The 26,962-nt window shown below is 39.5% G+C and overlaps 2 protein-coding genes across 4 annotated transcripts in view; one reads left to right on the forward strand and one right to left on the reverse strand.

Moving 5' to 3' along the window:
* The window catches only part of LOC101746005 (UNC93-like protein MFSD11), a 39,688-nt gene extending 19,768 nt beyond the window's left edge, over positions 1-19,920 (forward strand). For both annotated transcript variants that reach the window (XM_038016784.2, XM_038016785.2), the window contains 6 exons: positions 3,431-3,607; positions 7,433-7,604; positions 13,789-13,900; positions 14,825-14,950; positions 15,793-16,097; positions 18,314-19,920. In XM_038016784.2, the coding sequence (XP_037872712.1) occupies positions 3,431-3,607; positions 7,433-7,604; positions 13,789-13,900; positions 14,825-14,950; positions 15,793-16,097; positions 18,314-18,544 (1,123 nt within the window). In that variant the 3' untranslated portion in view covers positions 18,545-19,920. The remainder of the gene's footprint in view (positions 1-3,430; positions 3,608-7,432; positions 7,605-13,788; positions 13,901-14,824; positions 14,951-15,792; positions 16,098-18,313) is intronic.
* Positions 19,921-20,865: 945 nt separating this feature from the next.
* LOC101745764 (transmembrane protein 70 homolog, mitochondrial) lies at positions 20,866-26,693 on the reverse strand. Of its 2 annotated transcripts, XM_038016787.2 has the most exons (4): positions 26,558-26,693; positions 25,230-25,444; positions 22,312-23,053; positions 20,866-21,882 (listed from the first exon to the last, which is right to left on the reverse strand). In XM_038016787.2, the coding sequence occupies exons 3-4, from the start codon at positions 22,756-22,758 to the stop codon at positions 21,688-21,690; spliced, it is 642 nt and encodes a 213-aa protein (XP_037872715.1). In that variant the 5' UTR covers positions 22,759-23,053; positions 25,230-25,444; positions 26,558-26,693; the 3' UTR covers positions 20,866-21,687. The 2 variants fall into 2 exon arrangements, with proteins under 2 accessions (XP_037872715.1, XP_062529300.1); XM_062673316.1 differs by having other exon boundaries at positions 22,312-25,444; positions 26,558-26,677.
* Between the last annotated feature and the right edge of the window lie 269 nt (positions 26,694-26,962).

Genomic DNA, 26,962 nt, shown 5'->3' on the forward strand with positions numbered 1-26,962 from the left:
ACAATATTTGAAAATTTTATTTGTACCTACCAGCTCACAGTTTTTATTTTTATTGCCTTTGTAGGCAGACGAGAATACGGCCCACCTGATGGTAAGTGGTCACCGTGGTTCATGGACGTTAGCAATGCCAAGGGCAGAGCCAAGCCGCTGCCTACCATTAAGTACTCTCCGCAAGCCTCGTTTAAAGAAGGACATGGAATAGCGCTCGGAAAACACACAGATGGTTACTACTTGATTAAGTCTCCCCCAAGGCTCTCGCCACTACGACTGATCCTATTTTTCTTACATCCAGCGGATCCTCTCGACCTTCAAAAGGTCGTAGGTCCACCTTGTTACCCAAGTTACGTTTTATGGTGCCCGATAGCCACCTGAGATTTTTTAGTCCCAGCGGCCGTATGTCGTTTAAGCAATGTGCCCTACCAACTGTCACTTGCAACTCGCAATTCTTCGGACTAACATGTTTCACCTGTGAATCTCCTCATTTCTGATTCGATCTCCTAAGGCGACTCCGATCATAGCCATTGCTCTTGGTGTGAACTTGTGCCTTCTGATAAGGCCCTAAATGATGCCATTAATAAAAACCTGATTGATTTCCGACTGCCATGATGTATCCTGTAAGGAATTCCGAAAATAAAATTATTTCATCGCGTCAAAACAGCGGACGATATATTTTTTCATTGGGTAATGCATGATATGATTTTTTACAATGCGCAAACTTGAACTTTATATAGATATAAACTCCAAAGAATGTAAAATACCATCGCGCCCTTAAATTCTTAACATGCCAAAAACGAGTTATACTTATTACCTACGTGTTTTGAAATTGTTAAGAGACGTTCAATCAAGTCTTAAGTTCACTCGACATCGCAGAGAAGTGATACTGTATCTTATTATAGATGGTCATGGTGAAACATAAATGAAATTCCCGCAGATTTATGGATTTTTTCTCAGATAGAACTTCGCTTATAAGGTTAGATAAGCAAAACATTCATAATTTAACGGAGATGAAATCTCGGGTCAAAGGTTTTTTTTATTGCCCTTGTAAGCAGACGGTCATACAGCCCACCTGATAGTGAGTGGTTATCGTCGCCCACGGACATCAGCAATGCCAGGGGCATTACCTACCTTTAAAACGTTCACGTGAATTTGAAACGATATTTTGTATTATACTATCATGGGACCATTTTAGAGTTTACATGTTTTCCTTTGCGAAATCCTTCCGAGCTACGACTGTGTCTGTAAATAAAACTATGTGTTGCAATAATTATCAGCTAACCGCAACTAGTTACAAAACAATACATCCGCTTTGATAATTATGATACAACGTCAATTAAATACAAGGAACGAAATAAAATAGGCATCAATAAGTAGGATGCTGGTCTGCGGATTTTATAGACGTTGTAACGTCAATACCGCCCCTGAATGATGTGGTCGATATTTCAATTGGATTGTATAATGACTGTCCTACCCACATAAATAATATCAAGATATCTTGATTTCTTTCTGTGGTCCTACCTTACAAACCGAAACACATCTGGCTGGAACGAGCAGTATAGTGGTACTTACCATATTATTATCACCAATAATTAATTAGATTAGGTTTATCAAATAGATCATCTCTACAGGTTGCTTTTGACCCAAATACTAGGTACTAAGTATATTACGTAACTATATATATCGTTTCGAATAGTTAGAATAGTTATTATTTGGTCAGCAGGCAATCGCTAGGCTTCCTTTTATACGTTGAGGGGCGGTAGGCCTGGCATGTCACAGCAAATTTCCTTTATAGCAAACACACGTTTACTGAATACTTTTTGTTGTCTATGTACTATTATGTAAATTGATACTAAAAATTAGATATTTACTATATATGTACATAAATATTACGTATATACAGAGTGTCCCAGAAAGAATGGATAATCCTGAAACATCTCATAGTAAGAGCTATCGGGGACACAAAATAAATAAATAAATCTCAGCCAAATTACGTATTTTAAAAAAAATGATATGTTCCATACCGCTGCAAGGAATATGCAGGAAATCGTATAAGTAGCTAGTGTAATTATTTATAAAAGTTATCTGAACTTAAATTTTGATAATGAAATTTGGTATTTTTTCTTTATCTTTAATTTGGGTACTACCTAAGAAAACTTTTTTTTTATTTTGAGGTAACTATGAGGTGTTTCAGGATTATCCATTCTTTCTGGAACACCCTGTATAATCGAATGGTGCTCATTTGAAATTGTGATTATTAATGTAGTACACGTGTTTGCATTCAAGGCGTGTTTATAAACATTAGTCTGCTGTTTTGCAATTCTATTATTTACTGAGATAATAAACGTTTTGGACTTCAGAATTTTAGCTGAAAATTTAAAATGTTTCAATTAGTGTTCATGTTAGAAACTACATGACCCGACTTGTCTATGTACATACGATAAATGCTCCAAGTTTGATGTATTTATACAAAACGCAGTGTAACATTTTATGAGCAGCACTGCTGACATCTGTCGGCTGTTCTAAAAATGTAATTGATTATTTCTACTTCTTCATTTTCTTATCCCGCATTACGTGAGCTCGGCGCAACATGTCCTCGTATCATGTCGGATAGGAATTTGGCATTAGTTTTAAGACCGGCCGCCTGCCTGACGAAAACCCCGCTTGGGTTAAATTTCCATTAGAATACTTTTTTTTTTGTGAAGGAAGGATTACTGGAGACCTCTGGAGGAGACTTAATAATTCAGTTTCAACCTAATAATTTAAATTCTAATAATTCTTCCTAATAATCCTTCGCAATTGAATCTACTACCAGACCGGAATCGCGACCCTTTGAGAAGATCTCCCCTTGAGGGAAACTCAGCGAGCTGACGTATGGGTTATGTTGCACGTCAAACTCTTTGCCGAGACCCTAAGAGATCCTAAGAGACCCTAATCCTGCTTCTAGTGTAAAAGCTGAAGGCGTCTAATGCAATAGTTATCGGATCTGATGGATCCGTAAGAACGAGTACATATATCCATTGTAATTTACCATAGGGAGAGACTTTTCTCTTCATCCGTTTTGTTATTGATACCATATGCATTTTATTATAAACTAGCTGAACCGGCAGATTTCGTAGTGCCTCAATCGATAAATAAAGAACCTAAACTTTTGTATAAAATTTACTTAAAACAAACAAAAGGAATCCGTCGGACGGGGGACACATCAAAGAAAAAACAAAATCGTTATTTTTATTTAATTCCGAGCATTTTTATATTTATCTACCTTTTAAACCTTCCCTGGACTTCCACAAATAATTCAAGACCAAAATTAGCCAAATCGGTCCAGCCGTTCTCGAGTTTTAGCGAGACTAACGAACAGCAATTCATTTATATACTATATATAGATGTAATCGAATTTTAAAACGTTTGCTTTAATCAAGTTAATTTCGCTCAGGTTCTTCATAGTGACGTTCCTGTTTCCTCGCACGTGGCTGCTGTACGTGGCGAGCGTGCTGATCGGCGCCGGGGCAGCCATGATATGGACCGGCCAAGGGAACTATCTCACAATGAACAGCGACGCGGAAACGATATCGAGGAACTCGGGTATCTTCTGGGCTATGCTACAATGCAGGTAATTATTTGTGACCCCGAAAAGAGGCTCATTGATTCCTAAGGTGATAGATAGCCTTGAGAGGCTATTTCAGCGTAACCTTAACTAGCTAACACTGACGACCCTAGCAAGAGCAGTGCTTCGCAGAATCTACCACCGGATCGGAAACGCGACCCACTGAGAAGATCCGGCGAGAAACTCAGTGGGTTGTGTCTATGGGTTAATTCGCTCGTCGAGCCCTTCGTCGCAAGCGACGGTTTCGACGAGGACGGTGACCAGTGCTTGTGGTACCTAAAAGCAACGTTAATGGATCGGGAAGAGACGGGCGTCCTTATTCTTTATTGTACACACAGTTAATACATTACAATAATTGCGATAAGCTATAAAATGGCGAGCTATACATAAGTGGGTAGAAGAGTACAATCTAATCAGTAACTTACTTGAGACCTTAGAACTCATATCTCAAGGTGGGTGGCGCATTTACATTGTGGATGTCTATGGGCTCCAGTAACCACTTAACACCAGGTGGGCTGTGAGATCGTCCCCAGCCCCGTGAGCTCACCTACTCGTTCTGTGAACCTAGCATGACCCCTCGAGGTCACTAGAATAGGTAGGAAAAAAAAGATCACGGAAACTGAAGTATTCGAAATTACATATCGATTAATAATCTTGCACTCGATTTTGATAATGTTTTGCTTTTTTATGTCTCTAGCTCCTGTCATCGTTGCGAAATAGTTCTATTGATTAGTAGTTTCGAAATGCGCAATCGATTTGAACTGATCATGATTCGTGGCAAAATCGATACCTCAATCGTTTGTTCGCTGTCGGGAGGTATCTTAAGGGGTTAATGCACTCTAGTCATAACGCTCACCGTTTATTTCCTTCGGATCGTATCCGCCTACGCAAGTAGTTGTGTAACTCCAAGTAAAAGTGGTAAACAATCAGCATCGCATCTCTATATAAATATACAAGATGACACTGATATAAAAAAGGAAATGTTTCACAAAACCACACAATCATTTAAGGATAACTCGTTTTTTTTTTATTGAGTTGTACTGTGTCACGCAATCCTTTCGAATGCCGTTGACAATGTTAATAAATTACTGAAAGGTAGCCAGCCGTGAGTACTCGTGAACACACAACACGTTACTCAGCTACATATCGGGGATGAACGGCTATTTGGTTTAAGCGACATTTCATTTAATAGGATGTTTATCTTTGTAATTAAAGGTCCTTTTTATTTGATACTAGCCGTACTCGCCCGCTTAGCTGCGCATTTGAAATTAACATTATTATTTACTAGCGACCCGCCCTCGCTTCGCTTCGGAAACATTAAAACACACATGAAACCAAAAAAATAAATAAAAAAAAGTAGCCTATGTTCATCAGGGACAATGTCGGCTTCTAATGGAAAAAGAATTTTTCAAATCGGTCCAGTAGTTTCGGAGCCTATTCGAAACAAACAAACAAACAAATCTTTCCTCTTTATAATATTAGTATAGATTGTCATTATCACTAGGGAGTCCAAACCACTGTAGATTTATATATTATACTAGCTGTACCCGTCCGCCTCGCTGGGCATTTAAAATTAACATTATTATTTCTCATCCCCACAAAGATTCTCATCATTAACGCCCCCGCAACTGGTGTAGGGAGTCCAACACTCATATAAATATTAGCCTACCCATTAAGTTCATGTATTTTCTACATGGATACCAAGTAACAAGTCAATTGGATGCATGGTTCAGTAGTTATAACGGAACATCCGTAAAAACCACTGTAGATTTATATATTAATATAGATTAGTATCAACAATTCGATATTTTTATTTGAACTTCAATTAAGCTTACCCCATTGAAACGGCTGAAGAAGTTTTTTGGTATGACATTTTTTCCTCAATTTTAAACTTTACACGACTCTCCTGCAAAGCTGCAAAAATATCGCTTAAACCAAATAGCTTTTCACCAATCGATATGATATTTCAAAACATTTGTCGTGTAGTATGTGGGGAATGGTTAATTTTTATAACTAGAGTTCCCCCAGTAGTCGAAATTCGACTATAATTAATTGGAATTGTAAGTTTGTACACATACTATAATCACAAATTTCGCCAAGGCTACACTATAAAAAATATTAATAAAGACAAACAATATTTAATCTATTCTCAATTTGACCACAGACGTCAAGAACAAAAGTTTGACAATAAATAGTATGCATGCGTGTGTGCGTCAAATACATGGTATGTAGTGTGTGTAATGTTTTCTTTATTGATTTAATGTATCTTTTATGCATTATTTTTAAAAAATATTAGCATTGTGCATTTCTTCTCTATATTCTCTATAAGTGTGGCAAATTTCATACTCCTCCGTCCGCGCAATTTTCGTAAAAAGGGATACAAACTTTTTGCTTCACGTATTAATATATTGTGTAGCGGTAGATGAGCGGTAGCTTTGAAAGAACAGAAGACATTTGATAGAAGTCTGAATCCAATGATATATGCAAGATAAGTTTGCACATGTCGTCTTTTCGCATTAAAAGTGTACAATTTCCAAAAATATTCTACATTGAATTAATATGCGTAAACATTTGGTATCACCACTATTTTTTTCATAGATACTGTCAAAATATAAATGTTTAGTTTTCTTTTATTTTTATTAATTTTTTAGTTTACCCATGTTTTGACTACTATTAATAAAATTAATACATAATTTTATCTTACTTAAAAAAAAAACACATATAATGTCACTGGTAAAAAAAAAAAAATGTTGCAAAGATGGACTAATATTAAAAATATTACATGTTAAACCTTTAAAACACTCTCCTGCAAAATTTGTAAGTTTTGAAATTATAATATAGTTCTTATACGAGAATACAATAATTCGACGCTTGAAAGGCAAACGTGACTAAGCGACAATGCGTGAACTTTACAGTAGACTAATTTAAAGTTGAAATACCTGAAAAAAATCTATTTTAACGAATCTAGCTGTAGTAGAATCTAGCTAGTAGCTGTAGGATTGAAATGATTTTAATAGACCTAGAAATATACATTTTTTGCACATCGAATATGGTTATTGCCTATAATTTATGTATAAAGCAGTTATTGTCGTTTAGTCACGTTTGCCTTTCAAGCGTCGTATTATGTATACAAGTTCCGAACAATAAGATTCTGACCGGAGTAATTTCGCCCGCTCTTCAAATGTTTTAATATTGCCATTGAATTCGAACAGACCTTAACTGAAGGCTCACGTTACAACGCTTTCGCTAAACGAAAATCGGTACTTTCTAGTGCTTTTAGGTACCTCAAGCACCGGTCACCGTCCTCGCCGAACCCGTCGCTTGCGACGAAGGACTCGGCGAGTAAATCAACCCATAGACACAGCCCACTGAGTTTCTCGCCAGATCTTCTCAGTGGGTCGCGTGTCCGATCCGGTGGTAGATTCTGCGAAGCAGCGCTCTTGCTAGGGCCAGTGTTAGCAACGCCTCCGGTTTGAACCCCGTGAGCTCACCTACTTGTTAGGGTTACGCTGAGATAGCCTCTCAAGGCTATCAGTTAAGGTAGGAAAAGAAAAAAAAAGGTACTTTTTTTATTGCTTAGATGGGTGGACGAGCTCACAGCCCACCTGGTGTTAAGTGGTTACTGAAGCCCATAGACATCTACAACGTAAATGCGCCACTCACCTTGAGATATAAGTTCTTAGGTCTCAGTATAGTTACAACGGCTGCCCTGCCCTTCAAACCGAAACGCAGTACTGCTTCACGGCAGAAATAGGCAGGGCGGTGGTACCTACCCGCGCGGACTCACAATAGGTCCTACCACCAGTAAAAAAAGGTAATTTCTAATTACAGCATGTTCTTCGGTAATCTGTTCGTGTTCATAAAGTTCCAAGGGAAATCTCATATTGATTTGGAGACGCGCAACGTTGTGTTCGGCGCCCTGACCGGCGTGTGCGTCCTCGGGATCGTCTTCCTCGCGCTACTGCGGCCGATCAAGCGGACGACCACCGTCGAAGACGCCAAGGTACACCAGCACTCTAAGACTAATCAAGTAAGGCAGTTCCAATACCTAATGAGCGAAGCGACGACGGAAAAATCTAGATTCTTCTATCGCACGGAGGTCGTGAGTTCACTTTGCTCTGAGGAATTGTTCGAGATGATACCGTCATCTCGTTTTTACCAACGCACCGCCCGCCACCGGAGTAGAATTCATCCATACTACCTGGAGCCACTACGGTCGTCCACAGTGTGTTTCCAGAGGTCTTTTTTGCCACGTACCATCCGGCTATGGAATAAGCTCCCCTCCACGGTGTTTCCCGAGCGCTATGACATGTCCTTCTTCAAACGAGGCTTGTGGAGAGTATTAAGCGGTAGGCAGCGGCTTGGCTCTGCCCCTGGCATTGCTGAAGTCCATGGGCGACGGTAACCACTCACCATCAGGTGGGCCGTGTGCTCGTCTACCCTACAAGGTCAATAAAAAATAAATAAATATAATATACTTTGATATCGGGCAGTGAAAGACTAGTTGTCTAAGCGACACTTTCGCAACGTTTAATTAATATCAAATAAAAGGCACCTTTAATTACAAAGATAAATGTTGTGTATTAAGCGAAATGTCGCCTAAACCAAATGGCCTTTCACCTCTCGATATACTGTCAGAAAGAGATGAATATATATCTAAGATGTTCCATTACCATAGGATGCCCTTTGTAAACATGTTAACACGGGGCTGATTACGTCATAATCCATCTTCACAAAGGTTTTTTCCGTAATGCAATAATAGTAAAGACATAGTTGGTATGTAGGTACTTTTTCATGTTTGAGCAATGAATCGAAATGATTTTAAATTAGTTATGCTCCATATAAATCACAAATGTGATTAAAACCCCCCTTCTTAGAGATGTTTTTAAAGCTTATTGTATTACGGTTCTTCGATTGTTCAGAAGAAACTATTGACCCGCGGGAGAAATAAGCAGAATGATGTAGCCGTGCGCAGTAAAAGCTAATCACCGGAATTACCCATTCGTCAGATTCTATGAATTTTTTTTTTTTTTTTTTTTTTTTTTATTGCCCTTGTAGGCAGACGAGCATACGGCCCACCTGATGGTGAGTGGTTACCGTCGCCCATGGACTTCAGCAATGCCAGGGGCAGAGCCAAGCCGCTGCCTACCGCTTAATACTCTCCACAAGCCTCGTTTGAAGAAGGACATGTCATAGCGCTCAGGAAACACCGTGGAGGGGAGCTCATTCCATAGCCGGATGGTACGTGGCAAAAAAGATCTCTGGAAACGCACTGTGGATGACCGCAGTGGCTCCAGGTAGTATGGATGAACTCTACTCCGGTGGCGGGCGGTGCGATGGTAAAAACGAGATGCCGGTATCATCTCGAACAACTCCTCAGAGCACTCCCCATGGAACATACGGTACAAAATACAGAGGGAACCGAAGTCCCTCCGCAGACCCAGAGGCTCCAAACGATCCGTGAGAATGGGATTATCGACAATCCGAACGGCCCTCCTCTGTATGGAGTCAAATGGAAGAAGCTGGTATTTGGGAGCCCCGGCCCAGAGATGGGAGCAGTACTCCACGCGAGGCCGGACTTGTGCTTTATAAAGCAAAAGCCTTTGTCCAGGCGTGAAGTACCGCTTCGCTCTGTTGAGGACTCCCAGCATTTTGGACGCCAACTTGGCTTTGCCTTCCAAATGACTCCGAAACTGGACATCGCTCGAAATGTCGACCCCAAGTATTCCAATACTCTCGGAAGGTTGCAGGGATACTCCTTGGAATTGCGGCGCCATGACAAAGGGGTCCTTCTTCGCAGTGAACGCGCAAACTTGTGTCTTTATCGGGTTGAATTGAACCAAGTTCAATTCACCCCATTCGGAGACTCGCCCCAGAGAGTTCTCCACTTCAGACACAAGTTTTGATCGTCTCTCTTGCACCGCGCTCCGAGAGAGACTCTGATGGCCGATATATCGCGCATCCCCCGTGCTGTAATCCGCATAGCAATGCATGCCATCAATAGACAGCATGTCATTGATATACAGGATGAAAAGCGTGGGGGAGAGCACCGAACCTTGTGGAACGCCAGCGTTAATGGTCATGGTATCAGAACAGTCACCGTCTACAACGACCGTGATGCTCCGCCCATCCAAAAAGCTAGCGATCCACTTGCAGAGACCCTCGGGGATTCCGTAAGATGGTAGCTTCGATAGAAGTGCCCTATGCCAGACCCTGTCGAAGGCCTTCGCGATATCAAGGCTCACAGCAAGAGCCTCGCCCTTGCTCTCCAAGGCTTCAGCCCACCTGTGAGTAAGGTATACAAGAAGATCGCCAGCTGAGCGACCGTGACGGAAACCGTACTGTCGGTCACTGATCAGCTGGCGATCCTCAAGATACTTCAGGAGTTGTGTATTTATTATTCGCTCCATCACCTTGGAAAGCAAGGAAGTTATCGCGATAGGCCTATAGCTCGACGGGTCCGACCGGTCACCCTTCTTGGGGATAGGGTGGACGTGGGCGGTCTTCCATGAAGACGGAACCCTGTTAGCGCAATAAGAGAGGCGATACAAACGCGTTAGCGCAGGTGTCAGCTCAGGGGCGCACGTTTTCAAAACCACTGCGGGGATGCCGTCTGGCCCACTCGACTTATGGACGTCCAGGAGTCGGAGCTCCCGCCTAACTGCACACTGTGTGAAGCAGATATCCGGCAGGGAGCTATCACACTGGGGGATGTTCAGTGGAGTGGCACCCCCGTCGTCCACAGTCGAGTTCGAGGCGAAGAGTTTGACCAGAAGGTCAGCCTTCTCTTTCGCGCTGTGGGCCAGAGTGTCATCGGACTTGCGCAGTGGTGGGAGACTAGACCTGCAAAAGTTTCCTTCTGCAGCTTTGGCGAGCGACCAAAAAGCACGGCTCCCGGAGGGATAGCTCTTTAATCGCTCGCCAACTCTAGCAACGTGCTCCGACTTCGCCTTGGCAATTACCTTCTTGTAGGACCTGGAAGCGGCGTTATATTTCCGCCTTTCCCCTGAGATGTTAGGATCCCGACGTCTCCTGGCATTATCCCATGCCACGTATGCGGACCGCTTGAGGTGTGCAGCATCCCTACTGGCATTGTTATACCAGGGTCTGCTGCGACCCCCAACGGGCACTTCAGAGGAGGGAATAAACAATTCCATCCCCCGGAGCACCACGTCTTTAAGACGGTCCGCACAGACGTCAGGATCAGCAGAGGAAAAGCAGAACCGCCCCCATGGGTAGGATGCGTAAAATTCACGCAATCCATCCCAATCTGCTGACATATACCGCCAAACTCTACGATACCCGGTCGTCCTTCGACGACCGGGACGAGAGAGTGGTACGGCAGCACGAATAAGGCAGTGATCAGACGATCCTAGCGGAGCGTCGACCACCACACTGTATCCGGCCGGATCTGTGGTCAGCAGAAGGTCCAACAAAGAAGGCTCGTGCCCCTCGATATCTGGGACACGGGTGGGCTGTGTCACCAGCTGGGAGAAGCCGTAGGCCAAGGCGAAATCGTAGGCAGTCCGACCCGGGAGGTCAGTGGTTCTGGACCCCAACCACTCTTGGTGGTGAGCGTTAAAGTCTCCAAGAACCACTACCTCCGCAGATGGGTACTGCTCAAGCACGCGGTTAGTCCCCTCTTGCACATGCTCAAACAGAGCTGAACCTGCATCACTGCTGTGGGACCTGTACAGGCACGCGTAGATTCGGATACAGCCCCCGTGATCCACGCGCAGCCACAATAGGGACAGGTCCCGTTGTTCGAGGCCCCGAAGACGGCGACAACAGACATCCGCCCGGACGAATACGCACACCCCGGCTTTACGTAGGAAGTTGTGCTCCAATACGTAGCCGGGGTATTCAAGGTATGAGGTATCGTCCGGAGCAGATATCTGCGTCTCCGTTAAAAAAAGCAGGGCAGGCTGCGCCGTCTCAAGGTGGTGGTGTACGGCGTCAAGGTTGCTATGTAGGCCCCTGACATTGCTGAAATCCACATTAAATGTGGAATGGGGAACCGCCTGTAAAACCCTTTTCTTTTTTTTCGACTTCATAAATTATATTTCTGGAGAGTAGGATTAGGAGAGGTAGGATGTTGGAGGTGAGATCGAGGCAACACCTGAATGAAGCGCGGAACATAGTACGTGCTCGACCACGGGTTGCGTGAGAGACTGACGCAGGGCATGGAAGGGCCCCCAGTCCACCCTGCGTACGATCGCCGGGATCCACTCCGGTCTCCGACTCCGGCACGACGACCGCACGACAGGATTTTACACCGGTTGGCGGGACAGCTTCCCGGGGCGGAGTTTAGTAGAGACACCCGGGTTCAGGTCCCCTACTGACCGGCGGGCGGCAGCGGATACCGTTTCACTAGGTCTCCCTATACCCCCGTCAAACAATCACGCCCCGTGAGCTCGCACGCACGTCTGCTCCGCATGTTCCAGGCGTCACCAAGACTCACCCCCAGCAAGGAAGGGGAAAGGGAAGGAATAGAACTGGCTCTCCAACCTACACGCCGGAACACAGCTAGGCTATTTGGCGGCGGACTCTAGTTGGAGGGTGGTCGCCAGCCAGTCGGACAAGTCCTACCACCGATTATGTATTCGGCTCCCGTTTTGCACCACCCAGGGGTCACTTGTAGGGAATCGCGGGTTAAACCTACGGAAGCGGGAAGCACCAACCCCGAAAATACACAACTATGTGATGTGTGTCTGGTTTTTTCTTTCTATTAATGCAAAAATGTGTAAATAAAAAACTTGTTTAAATGTCAAGTTCTTACAAAAAAAAAAAAAACTATAAATATAAGTCCGAGCGCCCAATTAGAGAATTTAGTGAAGCGAAATCGCCACTGTTATTTTAATTATTTTATTATATATACATTTTTTCAAAAATATTTTATTAAACATTTTTTTTTCTTTCTTTATTGGGTCAGCAAGCTGAGGGCCCACCAGGCTTAGAGCCACCGGAGTCCATATACATCAATAAGTGAAACGTGATGGTCGAAGTTTATTGTATTGTGCAATGGTAGACACAGATTGTTTTGCGGCATAAATAAGCGTGATGATGGCGCTTATCCGTACGGGGTTATAATAAATCCGCTTTACCATCAGTAAATGTAAGTAGGCTATCGCAGGATGACGCTAAGACAATTTCTCAGAGAATTCTGTTGCCTATTCTCCAGGGAATCCCCTAGTCCTTTTTATTTTAAAGCCACGGGAAGAGATGCAATTGCAAAACGTGTTTAAGAGTCTTTGTGAGTAGCCACCATATCGTTCTCGCTTCATAGGACCTAATTTAATAGTTTTTTTAATGCAAATGTTTACCTATATAACATAACTAGCTTTTGCCCGCGACTTCGTCCGCGTGGAACAGTTACTTTGGCATAACGCAAAATTATACCCCTATTTCATTTACGTAGAAAGGGAAAATATTTTTGAATAATAAAATGTTAAAGAGCTATTTAAACCCCTATTTTTAAACATTTTTATTGGTGCTCCACTTGTATTGGGCCTTACCGTGATGTTATATAGCCTATAGCCTTCCTCAATAAATGGGTTATCGAACACCGAAAGAATTTTTCAAATCGGACCAGTAGTTCTTGAGATTAACGCGTTCAAACAAACAAACTCTTTAGCTTTATAATATTTATAATATAATATAATACAACGACGACATAGCCTCAAGGTGAATTGACCATAAAAGCAGTTTTAATTATGTTTTCGAAAACCGAAGAGAACGCTGTTTCCAAAGCTGTTTCATTCTTATCTCTAGAACGAGTCGTTAAATGTTGTAGTCATTAAAACAATCGACGAATATCAGTAATCAATACAACGAAAGACATTAACAAATATTAACACACATATTTTATGTATATTAGGCTCATGGTTACTATGACGTCAGCGCCTTTGATTATTAAAAAAAAAACTTTAACGTGTTTCGGAGGAAATGCCAAAGTTTACTGGAATCAAACAACATCTAATAGCTTAACTTTACCGACTTCGACTTGCCGTGATGTCCAGGGACTCCAGTACCCCTTGACACCAAAAGAGATCATGAACTACAATAAAAAAATACACTGAAGGAACAATATATTCAAATATCGATTTAAACAATTTTTACGCGATACGCGTAATCCAAAGTACTTATACTATACTATTTCCAATTAAGTGGTATGTTTTTGTTTATAGGTTGAAATCGCCTATCGCGACGCCGAAGGGCCGCTGGAGGCTTTCAAGGGCGCCCTGAAATTATTCTGCACCAAAGATATGCTACTTCTGAGCGTCACCTTCATCTATACCGGTACGGATCGGTCGCTAATCTCGTTTTGTGATTCAAATTAACGATATTAACATTTCAAATGTCATCGGAATAAGATGTTATTTACCTTGTCGTAATGTTAACAACGAACTATTGCTGTTCTGTTGTTTTTGTTTTGCCGCAGCGGTCCGCCTTGACTTCATCGGTTATCTACAGAAGTTCAGTGTGCACATTACATATATATATATATATATTTTTTTTTTATTGCTTAGATGGGTGGACGAGCTCACAGCCCACCTGGTGTGAAGTGGTTACTGGAGCCCATAGACATCCACAACGTAAATGCGCCACCCACCTTGAGATATAAGTTCTAAGGTCTCACGTATAGTTACAACGGCTGCCCCACCCTTCAAACCGAAACGCATTACTGCTTCACGGCAGAAATAGGCAGGGTGGTGGTACCTACCCGCGCGGACTCACAAGAGGTCCTACCGCCAGTAAATGGTAATACTGTAAAATATACACTAGTTGTGTAGTATCGCTGACATTATTACCACATATAATAATCCGACGCGAATGGATGTTAAAGACGGCCTTTCCTTGTCTCGGGCTAAATTAGAAACATTGTCCCTTCGATTGTTGGATGCTCGCCACTACAGTGTGCTTATAGCTAGCTATAGATAGCTTAATAGTTAAATCATATTTTTTTCTTTTTTGCTTAGGTGGGACGACCTCACAGCCCACCCACAGACACCAACAAACGTGAACGCGCCACCTACCTTGGGATATAAGTTCAAAGTTCTCAATATAGTTACAACGGCTGCCCCACCCTTCAAATCGAAACGCATTACTGCTTCACGGCAGAAATGTGCGAGGTGGTGGTACCGGTGCGGACTCACAAGAGGTCCTACCACCAGTAAAAGTCAGTGCGCACGTAAAACCGATTAAATGTTGTTCTACTTGCAGGAATCGAGCTTTCGTTCTTCAGCGGCGTGTACAGTCCCAGTATCGGGTTCACTTTGGCGATGGGGGAAAACGCGAAGCAGCTCGTCGGGCTCTCTGGGGTGTTCATTGGAATGGGCGAAGTTCTCGGTGAGTTTCTATTACTGTTACAATGTATCGGGTGTTGAAGAGAGACAGAGAGAGACACAAAGAGTGAGTTGGTCGAAGCTCACGGCTCATGGCGTCCCTCTTTGAACATGAGCTAGAAATCTCACTATTGTTGCAATGAAATAAGTTTGGGGTCAGTGTGCTTAGTGCGAGTTTCTTAACGTTCTCGATAGCGTAAAAGTTAAGCCAATTTTGTATACAGTTTGGAACAGCGCCCCTAGCGGCGAACATACGCAAACAATCTCATTCCATACAAATATGAGTTAACTTTTACGCTATCGAGAACGTTAAAAAACTCGCACTAAGCACACTGATGTCCGTATGTATAGTTCTGGATACTTCGGCAGTGAAGCAAGCGATGTGGTCACCGGTAGACCAACAACTGCGGGTAGTTATAATACTTGCGGTATAATTGTACGTTGTTTTAGTGGAGTTCAAGTAGTAATTGAGGACATGAGTGGATGAAGGGTGTATGATACAATTTGTTAATTTTGAGAACACGGGCAAAAAAGCTTTTATTACTTGTATATTTTTCACGTACATCACATGCAATTTCTAAAAATAGCCTTTAAATTCGTAGTTTTAAGGTCTAATATGGTTTATAGGCACATAACACCTTCATTCAATGTAAAAACTCAAAAATCTTAAAAATGGTACTTTACCCCTTTATCCACTCATGTCATCAATTGGTAACCTAAAGTGAACTAGAAAGAGGGTAGACAGATTTGTCTGCCGCTACCATCTTAGCACTTTCACAAATAAAATTTGTTAATAATGTGGGTAATCTGTGAAAAATTAAAACGATTCATATACTTTAATTACAGGCGGGGCTTTGTTCGGTATTTTGGGAAGCAAGACCACACGTTGGGGCCGCGATCCCATCGTCATCATGGGCTTCATAATCCACCTCAGCAGTTTCTTCCTGATCTTCATTAACTTGCCGACGGTGGCGCCCTTCGGGGACACGTCCGAGGTGTCTTACATCACCCCGTCTGCTGAGCTGGCGATGTTCTGCAGCTTCCTGCTGGGCTTCGGAGACGCTTGCTTCAACACTCAGATCTACTCGATACTCGGCGGCAATTACTCGGATAACAGCACGTCCGCGTTTGCGCTCTTCAAGTTTACACAGGTCAGTGGTCGTAGCGCACTTTTGGTCAGCGCAAAAGTGGCCTAGCCCACAAATTTTCATGTTCGGATTTATATACTGCAATTTATTCAAAACATAACGACGCTTGAAAGGCAAACGTGACTAAGCGACAATGCGTGACTTTACAGTAGACTAATTTAAAGTTGAAATACCTGAAAAAAAATTTTTTTAACGAATCTCGCTATAGGATTGAAATGATTTTAACTGACCTAGAAATATATATATATTTGCGCATCGAATGTGGTTATTGCCTATCATTTATGTACAAAGCAGTTATTGTCGCTTAGTCACGTTTGCCTTTCAAGCATCGATAAGAAGTTTTCATGCAAAACTGGCCTATCCCTAGTTTCATCCATAGATAACAGATGCCCTTGTAAACATTATTTTACGGGTATTGTTTTTGCCTACGAAGCAGTGTAAAATTAAAATGAAATCTTATGATCTTCATATTAACTACGGTAAGTTTAGGCCACCTTTGCGCTGACAGCCTCATTTAGTGTTTCGTTTATATTACTGCTTCGGATGTGCAGCCGACCCGGTGACGGAAGTGTATATTAAAATGTCTAGACGCGTGAACATCGCGACGTTCCATGAGACATGAGGCAGGGAACTCAATACAACATACTGTCTAAAGCTACAAGTTGTGTTACTACTTCTCAACTTGTAACTTTGGACAGTTTTAGGGCAGCAATAGGCAATGTATACCAATAACAATTGGCGGCTTGGCTCGGGCGGCTTCGAAACAATCTTTTTTTTTTATTGCTTAGATGGGTGGACGATCTCATAGCCTACCTGGTGTTAAGTAGTTACTGGAGCCCATAGACATCTACAACGTAAATGCGCCACCCACCTTGAGATGTAAGTTCTAAGGTCTCAAGTATAGTTATAACGGCTGCCCCACCCTTCAAACCTAAATTACTGCTTCATGGCAGAAATAGGCGGCGTGGTGGTACCTATCCGCGCGGACTTACAAGAGGTCCTACCACCAGTAATAAAAGTTTTTTACTTAAAGCTGCGCCCGCGGCTTCGCCCTCAACAAAATGCAATTTTACGTATAAAAGCCATAAGAAGATTCTGAAAGCTAACTACATAAGATCATTTTAGCTGAACATACATACACACATATGCATTCTCTTTCATATATACATATATAGATTTCATATCAATTCGACTTAAGGTTGAAAAGATAGAAATCACTAACACCAGCGCCACCTATCCGTCACTTATGTGACTAAGTTCATCCAAGTCATATCGCTTCTTATATACAAGCAAAAGAGCTCTCAAGTTTTAGGTGAACATACATACATACATTTATACATACATTCTCTTTTATATATAGACTAGCGACCCGCCCTCGCTTCGCTTCGGAAACTGTAATTTATTATTGGTTTCTCCACTATTTAATGGATGTTAATATACATATCGACGCTTGAAAGGCAAACGTGACTAAGCGACAATAACTGCTTTGTACATAAATGATAGGCAATAACCATATTCGTAGCGCAAAAAAATATATATGTCTAGGTCTATTAAAATCGTTTCAATCCTACAGCTAGATTCGTTAAAATAGATTTTTTTTAGGTATTTCAACTTTAAATTAGTCTGCTGTAAAGTTCACGCATTGTCGCTTAGTCACGTTTGCCTTTCAAGCGTCGATATAAACCTTCCTCTTCAATCACTCTATCTATTAAAAAAAACCGCATCAAAATCCGTTGCGTAGTTTTAAAGATTTAAGCATACATAAGGATATAGGGATAGAGAAAGCGACTTTGTTTTATACTATGTAGTGATACTCAGTTTGCAAGATTTCAATATTGCAATAATTGTTACGGTTATAAATGTTAAAACACATCTTGTAAAAATGAATATTTAAAAAAATATAATTAAAAAAAAAAGACATGCCCGCTGAGTTTCTTGCCGGAGGACGGAGGCTAGTTTTTGTGAATTGGCGGTAGGTCTTTTTGATGTTTAACAAGTGTGTACTTCCATTTGTGTTGAATTTTTTTTTTTTTTATTTGATTTGTATATCATACCAACGTTGGGATGATAACAATGGTAACGGGTGATAATGGTAGGCAGCGGCTTGGCTCTGCCCCTGGCATTGCTGACGTCCATGAGCGACGGTGACCACTTACCATTAGGTGGGCCGTATGCTCGTCTGCCTACAAAGGCAATAAAAAACATAAAAATATTTCCAGTCTCTGGCGGCGGCGGCGTGTTTCTTCTACTCGTCGAAGGCGCTGCTGTCGGTGCAGCTCGTGGTGCTCGCCGCGCTGGCGTCCGTCGGCACGGCGTGCTTCTGCCGCGTGGAGTGGGCGGGCAGGGCGCGCGCGCGGGCCGCCGCCCTCGCCGCCGCCGCCGACGACAAACCCTCGCCCTCGCACGCTCTCGCCGACGCCGACGCCGACAACGCTCTGCACTACGACTGACCTCGCCGCGTGACCTCCCGGAGCGAACACACGGACCAGTGACACATGCCCCGCAGCTAACCCGTTCAAATTTGGAATTAATGAAACATGTTCTGAAGTCGTCGTGGCCTTAAGGATAAGACGTCCGGTGCATTCGTGTGTAGCGATGCACCGGTGTTCGAATCCCGGTGTACCAATTTTTCTAATGAAATACGTCCTCAACAAATGTTCACGATTGACTTCCACGGTGAAGGAATAACATCGTGTAATAAAAATCAAAGCCGCAAAATTATAATTTGCGTAATTATTACTGGTGGTAGGACGTGTTGTGAGTCCGCGCGGGTAGGTACCACCGCCCCGCCTATTTCTGCCGTGAAGCAGTAATGCGTTTCGGTTTGAAAGGTGGGGCAGCCGTTGTAACTATACTGAGACCTTAGTTAAAACTTAAATCTCAAGGTGTGTAGCGCATTTACGTTGTAGATGTCTATGTGCTACAGTAACGATTGACTTCCACGGTGAAGACATATGATATCTATAAATTAATTTGCGATCACAAAGCAGCTTCTTTTTACTTTTGATATTATATTAGTAATGATATTATTTTATTAACATAAGTTTATTTTAATATATCTAAATCGCTAACAATGTTCTGAAAGGACCTATGCTACTTTTATTTGAATGTGAGATGATTTAAACAATAAAAGTTACCGAGAGAGGAAAGTACTTATGATTCTTCATATTATGAAGAGTGATGGACTGTAACAGGGTTTTAAAATAATATTTAGATTAGCTTTCATAATATACAGGATTGAAAAAAATGTATAGAATATGTACTGATTAAGAATCGTGTTACCGTCGAATATTTAAACTTCGAATAAATTGAAAAGTATTATTAATTAACACCAACTTCCGGTTTAAAATGATGCGATAAAATACAATTACACTATATGCAATTTTAAGTATTCTGACTATACACATTGCCCGTACATGTGAGACTGATATATCCAATTATCCAATGAATTGACACACACAACATACATAATATAGGTACATGCTAAAATGGAGACAGCAGAAACGATTGTGATTGTTAGTTAGTTTTAAGTATAATCAAAATAATAACATTCCTGTTAAAGTATTGCTTCTATTTTATGACGATATTTTTATTTTCATGTAATTTTTTTTTTCATATTTTATAATACTTACATAGTTATTTTGCTAAGTATATTTTTTTATTATTTTTAATAACTAAAGGCATGTATTGAGGTTATACTTTTTTATAATTATCATTTTGAGTTTAAATTATAGATATGTAAATATAAATCAATATACATTATACAATATACATAATAACATTCCAATTGAACTATTTAAAAATAGTAAAGTTTAATAAAGTAAAATGTTCTTTTGTGTTTCTAGGAATTAAAAAATTACAATTTTAAATTCTGTCTAGTCAAAATGTCCGTTGTAACCATACTGAGACTTTAGAATACTTTAGATCATATCTCAAGGCGGGTGGAGCATTTACTTTGTAAATGTCTATGGGCTCCAGTAACCATTTAACGCCAGGTGGGCTGTGAGCTCGTCCAACCATCTAAGCAATAAAAAAATATTTAGTATGTCTATCAATCTCTGGTACCCATAACACGGAATCCTAAATTGGGGCCGGATGACTGTGACTGTGACTGTGACTATTTTTAGTTGCCCTACAGTTAACCATAAGTAGAGGTGATCAACGAAATAAATTTTCAGAAAAATAAGCATAGAAACAGTACACATGTACTTAGTCAAATTCAAATTCAAAATTCTCGTTAAAACTCGAGAATGGCTGGACCGAATCGACTAATTTTGGTCTTGAATTATTTGTGGAAGTCCAGAGAAGGTTTAAAAGGTAGATAAATATGAAAATGCTCGGAATTAAATAAAAATAACAATTTTGTTTTTCCTTTGATGTATCCCCCGTCGGACGGATTCCTTTTGTTTGTTTTAAGTTTATTTTATACAAAAGCTTAGGTATTTTATCGATTGAGGCACTACGAAGTCTGCCGGTCAGCTAGTTCTTCATCATAATTATTCTTTGCATAATTATCTTTATATGTCCTAACATTTCTAGAATTCATCCATGCTCCACTGATTATCGCTAACTGAATGAAAAACTTTTCTTGCACCTGAAATTTGTAATTAAACTCTCTACTGTTATCACCTAAGGTGGGCGGTTGGTGGGTGGTTAGAAGGGTTCTTTGGATGAGAATTACCATATTCTCATTAGCATTGTATTGTTCTTAGTACTATAAATATGCAGAATGCTCTACTAGAGAATTCTGCATATAGAAAACAAAACATGGTTCTATTCCAATAATATTTAATCCTTACAAGTATTTGTAATAAATAATAACATTGTTTCACAATATTATTTTAGTAATTAAGAAACATTTTTCAACCACACATTGGCATGACCCCTATTAATAGAAAGTTCACAATAAATAATTATTGTGAACGTTTCATTAACACAATAAACAATTAATTAATAATATTTAATTAACACAATAAATATTTATTGTTTTAACATTAGGATAATCAATAAGGTAGGTGGTATTCAAAATTTAACAATCACAAGTTTACATCCATTTTTTGTGTTGCTTTCATAATAAATAACATTTAGGACCTGTTATTTCAATCATGGTTTAAACAAAGTTTAAAAATGTGTCCATGTTTGTTCTTTGTATTTTCGATATTCTTGAGTGGTAATTTATTATTTGAAATAATGAGTCAGGTAATATTATCCAGACTGCCACAAACCATGGTGTTCTAGTTCAAAGGTTGTGACAACCTTACATTTGAATTTTTGAGACTTGTACCTCAAAGTCAATCTCTGTCTTGAAGTGGTTGGCATTTATTATGTGATGTCTATGGGCTCCAGTTATAACTTAATGTCATTTACAAAGAATTCAATTTGGAGATTGTTAGCTATGAGTGATTTAGTTTTTTAACACATAAGGGTGGCCTCGGTCTGGTTGTTAATAGGTTTTGATACCCATTGTCATCAGTGCCACACACCTTGAAATGAAAGGAAAAAATCTTCATAGAAGAAATAATTGTTTAACTAACCTTTAATTTGAACCACAACTGATATTTTGAGTCTAAGACTTACAAACATTTATAACAATTTACTTTTGGTTTTTACTTTCTTGCGTTTCTCCTAGTTTAAAATCCATTGGCTTATCATAGCCCATGATCTTTGCATAGTGCAGTGGGTTATTGAAGAATCGTGCTTCAATGAACAGCGGCTTGCCATTAGCATGCATAGTAGTGAACATTCCTGGTACATCGGGAACAAATACATCTTCTACTTTGAATTCATGCTGTAAAAAAAATTAAATTGATATGTTAATAAAATAAGTAGATAGCTAGATTAAACATAGTATATTCTATTCCACATTCAAAACAGATCTTACTCATTTTATGGGTCTCGGGAACATACTTAATTACTAATTCACAGACACTGATTTGATATGCTGAAGAAAATGACAAATATTTATAAGGTAAAAGTAGATAAGACACAAACTGACCAAATCCACCAATTAATGACCTGGTTACAACTGAGAAGTGATTTCAGACACATGAATAAATCACACACTATGTCTACACCAGTGTTTATTAAGAATATATTGATACCTAATGACATCCCATAAAATTTTGCCAAAAACTTACAGTATTCTATGCATATTGGAATAAGCTGTAATGTTTTTGATTCATAGTAAAAAATATCATTGAGAAGCAGTTTTACTTACAATTCGTTTTGTTGCAAAGAAATTAATTGTAATCGCTTTGTATGTCGAAGTTTCAGCGTTGTAGTAAATTTCGGTAACATACTTTTTGGTGATGAAATGCAGCAGTATTGGAGTTACAAACGTGAAGAATCCCACCACTGAACATATGGCTACCAATAAAGAAGTACTTCCTATGCTTGATGCTTCTCTTATTAACATAGGTTGAATAGCAATACCTGCTATGCTTGTGCATAAAGAGAATATTTTTATGGCCTTTATCTGAGGTGTTAATGTTCCGTAATATATTTTTTCTGTGCCTATAGGTGTTTCTTCCTTCAGTTTTATGGCATATTTCCTAGTGATTGAGTTGAATGTACTAGTACATTTTAAGCTCTTTGAAGGATCTGTTAGTGCTAAAACTGCTAATTTACTTTCGTTGCCAAATTGTTTCAGACATAAACGAATCATGATTTTAATTAATAAGTACAATTTAACTCGTTAATGATAAAAATGTTGCAAATAAACTACAAGTTCCATTAGATTTTCCAATACTTTACGGAAAATGGAAATGTGAATCCGGAACGGACAAACAATATTTTTTTTTAGATTTTTTACTTTTAAATTAATGGACGGCCATTAGTTACAGCACCTTTTAGACCTGTTTGGTTTAACAATGTTTTTTATCCAGCTGTCCAAGGAGCAATGTTTTCCGAGTGATGTGTGACAAATATGAGAGAAAACCATTGTAGGAGTGATTTGGGACCTGAAAAAATCCGACTGTATTATAAATACACTAAAAAGCGAAACATAACGATAGATAAAAGTATTAAAAAACGCTTGAATATTATTAAAGGTATTGGGAACGTAGATGGGCTGAGAAAGAAATTATTATTATGGTTGGATCGTTTTATTAAATGAATCAAAAGCACTTTTAAAACATTTTTTATTTCATTTCATTATTGCAAACGAGTTCACTGCAGCCTACGTGTTATGAAGAAACTATTGTAACTCATATACCACGAACCATTCCGCGAATGCCGCCACTGTAAGCCACACGCTACATATTGTAAAGCTGCTACCTTTTTATTGCCCCGTCCGCAACAAGCTGTGCGACATTTCATTGTGTCCTGTTAAAAAATCAAGGACACGATAACTTCACCACATTTTCTACAAAGAGTAAAAAACCAACATATTCAATCCCGTGCATCTTATCTTGCCAATGCTACCTTTTACTTAGCATACAACGAACGCGACTTTGGCTTTAAGTGCAAAAGATTAGCTGTATAGGCTACCTTCCCTTTGCCTGTCCAATTGACGAATCAAACAAAATTATTTAATATAGTATTAACAAAATACATTTTACAAAAAAAGTTTATTTTGTACTCGTTCCCTGCTAACGTTCTGTGGTATGGTACTTATTCTGAAATACTCGAATCATTCCCGACTGTAAAAAAGGGATACACCACTTCAACATAAACCAATAATTTAACATTATTCATTCAGTACTTCGTAGTTCCATTTTTTCATGTAGAGCGACAAAGATAAGACACCATACAGCCTAAGCTCTTGTTTCTGTTTTATGAAAAATTATAAGGAACGAAATGAAAAGAAGTTTTAATTTACGAAAATAATGGGGATGAAATCTGATGAAATTACATGTTAAACGATGGAATCTAGTCTCAGGAAAATGGTGGTAATTTACTGAGACTTAACAGTGGACTTTTTGGAAAATTTAGAGAAACTACGTCTAGTAATTTTGATTCATTTTCCCATATTTGTGTACTTAAATAATAATAATACTTAAAGTTAATAAACTATCGCTATTGCACATTTAAGCCTGAAGAAACGCTAAATTAACAAAATAAAACAATTCACACAACTTCGTTTCCCGCGACTCCCGCGACCTGCAACAACTCGACAATATTCATTCGTTTGCTAAGGCTAATGATGATAATGATAATATGTATATTAGGTTTTTTACATCACTCGTAAAACTTTTAAAAATACACTGTTAAGAATGTAATTCATTTATTGTGCTAGATGCTTTCACATTAAATTAGTCGGCACAGTTATTTATAGACGAACGGGTATAATGGTAAGCAGTGGATGTGAATGAGTCCTTGTATTGCTGATATGATTTTTTACTTCTTTGTCAGTGTATGCGGATTAGTATAGATTAGTATATAACGGTGAGTGGCAACGGCGTCAAAAGTGCCAGGCAACAATACACAGCGAAACATGAGCCTAATACAGAATACGCTGCCGCAACCAATCTTCATATAAAAAGAAATAAAGATGTGGGCCTCACGGGAAATGTGTGGAAATCACTGCCTCCGCTGGTACAAGTACTTAGTAATTCATCATCCGCGCGATAGAAGTATTGTCCTATTTAGCTTCCTTTGTTTCTTGGGGCCGTTAAGTATAGAACATTTTACATTCGTTTTATAGTGTCTAAATAACTAGAGCTCTAACTCTGGATTGAACTACTTCGCATTATACTCAAGCCAGCTATATGACAGTTTGTTTATTGCATCACAATATCTGTTATCCTGCACTTGAAATAAGAACGCAAGACCGCGTTTAAGTTACGATTTTCTATCAAAAATATATCGCAGTAGGACTCAATAATTTTTTTCTCCTACCTACGCCGAAAGTTCGGTTTTCCTCCCGCTGTACAGGCAAGAAAGTGTAACTTTTCCTCCCTGGGTACAAGTGCGCATGCGCGTTAGTGTCTACGTCTGCTCTCACGCACCTAAAATTCTCCGCCATTGTTGTGCTCGGGTAATTAGCAATAATGTGTTTAGTGTAAAAGTGAAATAAACAAAATGCAATAAAATTTAATACTGAAGTATTAAACAAAGATGAGTTCATCAGATAGTTATTATTCAATTTGTAGTAGAAAAACACACACAATGTACTAATTTAAGGGTTCCGATTACCTAGAGTCCATGTTTCGTTGGACAGTTATCCACGTCGTAGCAGTATCCGGTTTCAGTGTCCAGAACCGTTGTTCCGGGACAGTCGCACCTGGAGAATCCGCAAATCGTTCCCACTAGTACTTCTTCTGGATGCTCGCAAGTTCTTCGTGCTCTCCAATAAGATTCAGAGCAATTGCTCACCTGAACCACCATCCAGTCCGGGCAGACATCGACGCCTAAGCATTTTATAGTTATTTATGAGCTAAACACTGAAAGACGGTATTTTGATCGAACAGAGGATGTGCCTTTAAAGCGGCGTCGAATTTACAAAACATGTTAATTATTCTCTACCTTATCTTATACCTTTAAACGAGCAATTCTTGTATATATATAATCTGAATCTCGGAAACGGCTCCAACGATTTTCATAAAATTTAAAATGTTGTTTTATTCGAGTTTTTTAGGCGAATATTAAAACTATTTTTCGTGTTTTCAATAGAAATTCAATAGAAATATTCGCCAATAGATGTCCGGAAGAGTTGATAATAATCAAATTTTCCCGACATCTATTGCCGAATAATAATACTATTTTTCTTAATTGAGGGCAACTAACCGCTTTAAAGACACAACAAGATGGCGTTATCAGAAAAAATACGAGCAAAGCTCGGTCATCATCTAGTTATCCTTAAAAGAATATATAAATATCGTTATTAAAGTAATGGGTCAACTTAATTATATAATATTGCTCTAAATTCCGTTCGATAGGTTCGTAATGTCTCGGACCTGAGTTAAAACAGTGGTCGGTAACCTTGTCAACCAAATTAGCCAAACATAGTCTAGACAATTGAAATTTACTATTCAAAGTGCCATTTTTTTAAACATATACCTATATTTTTATAGCTTTGTTTTTAAAAATGTTTACTCGTCTCTTACAAGCAAAATAATAAGTAATATTCCGTGCCTGGACTAAACATTTCGTGTAAGAGCCATAGTTAATGAGTCAAAGAGCTTTATGGGGCTCGCAAACCCTGGGTTGCCGACTACTGCCTTCAAAGGCATTTGGTGCTTTTCCGATACCTTCCGATTTGTTGTATTGTGAATTTTAGTGCAAGTAGCTAGGATTTTCTGAACGTGACTTAATGCGAAAGGCACATCGTAAAACTATTCATTTAAGTCATCTTGTTTCTTAAATTATTTTAACAATAACTTTAAGATTTGAATGAGTTGTCTAGTAACAATGTATGTACATAGATAAAATAATTATAATTGAACCTCAACAAAACAACATAATCATTTCACGTATAATTTTATAAATTGTAACTATTTTAATTATTTAGTAATAATACTCACAAGAATCATTATGCCATAAGCAATTAAATACAGTGGATTTATTATAACATGATGCATTAACTAAGTGGAGAATAAAAACTATCCACACTAACATTATAAGACGTTCTGACTTTTGCCTCTAGAAAATAGACCTTTTATAGTACGTGAAGTGTGATGATGATCTCATTATTGTTTGATTTTAATTATGAATGAGTAATAGTGAGATTGTTTTAGAACATTCCAGAGACAATTAGATAGAGTTAACTGTCTTTCAATGGCTGTTTGTGTGATTAATTGATAACAATTGATTGACAATAGACTCGAAAAAACTCTTCTTTACTCAACTGTCTTTGAGGAAAGAACAGTTTACGGTATATTATTATTATTATTGATTAGATGGGTGGACGAACTCACAGCCCGCACGGG

This window comes from Bombyx mori, chromosome 17 (assembly GCF_030269925.1).
Source record: "Bombyx mori chromosome 17, ASM3026992v2".
Taxonomy (NCBI): Eukaryota; Metazoa; Arthropoda; class Insecta; order Lepidoptera; family Bombycidae; genus Bombyx; species Bombyx mori.

Excerpts from the sequence above, each read along its gene's own strand:
- LOC101745764 (XM_038016787.2), bottom strand. The coding sequence starts at position 22,758 with ATGATTCGTTTATGTCTGAAACAATTTGGCAACGAAAGTAAATTAGCA. Across the intron at positions 21,883-22,311 it reads TCTTTGCAACAAAACGAATT|CATGAATTCAAAGTAGAAGA; the intron begins GTAAGTAAAACT and ends TTTTTTTTACAG.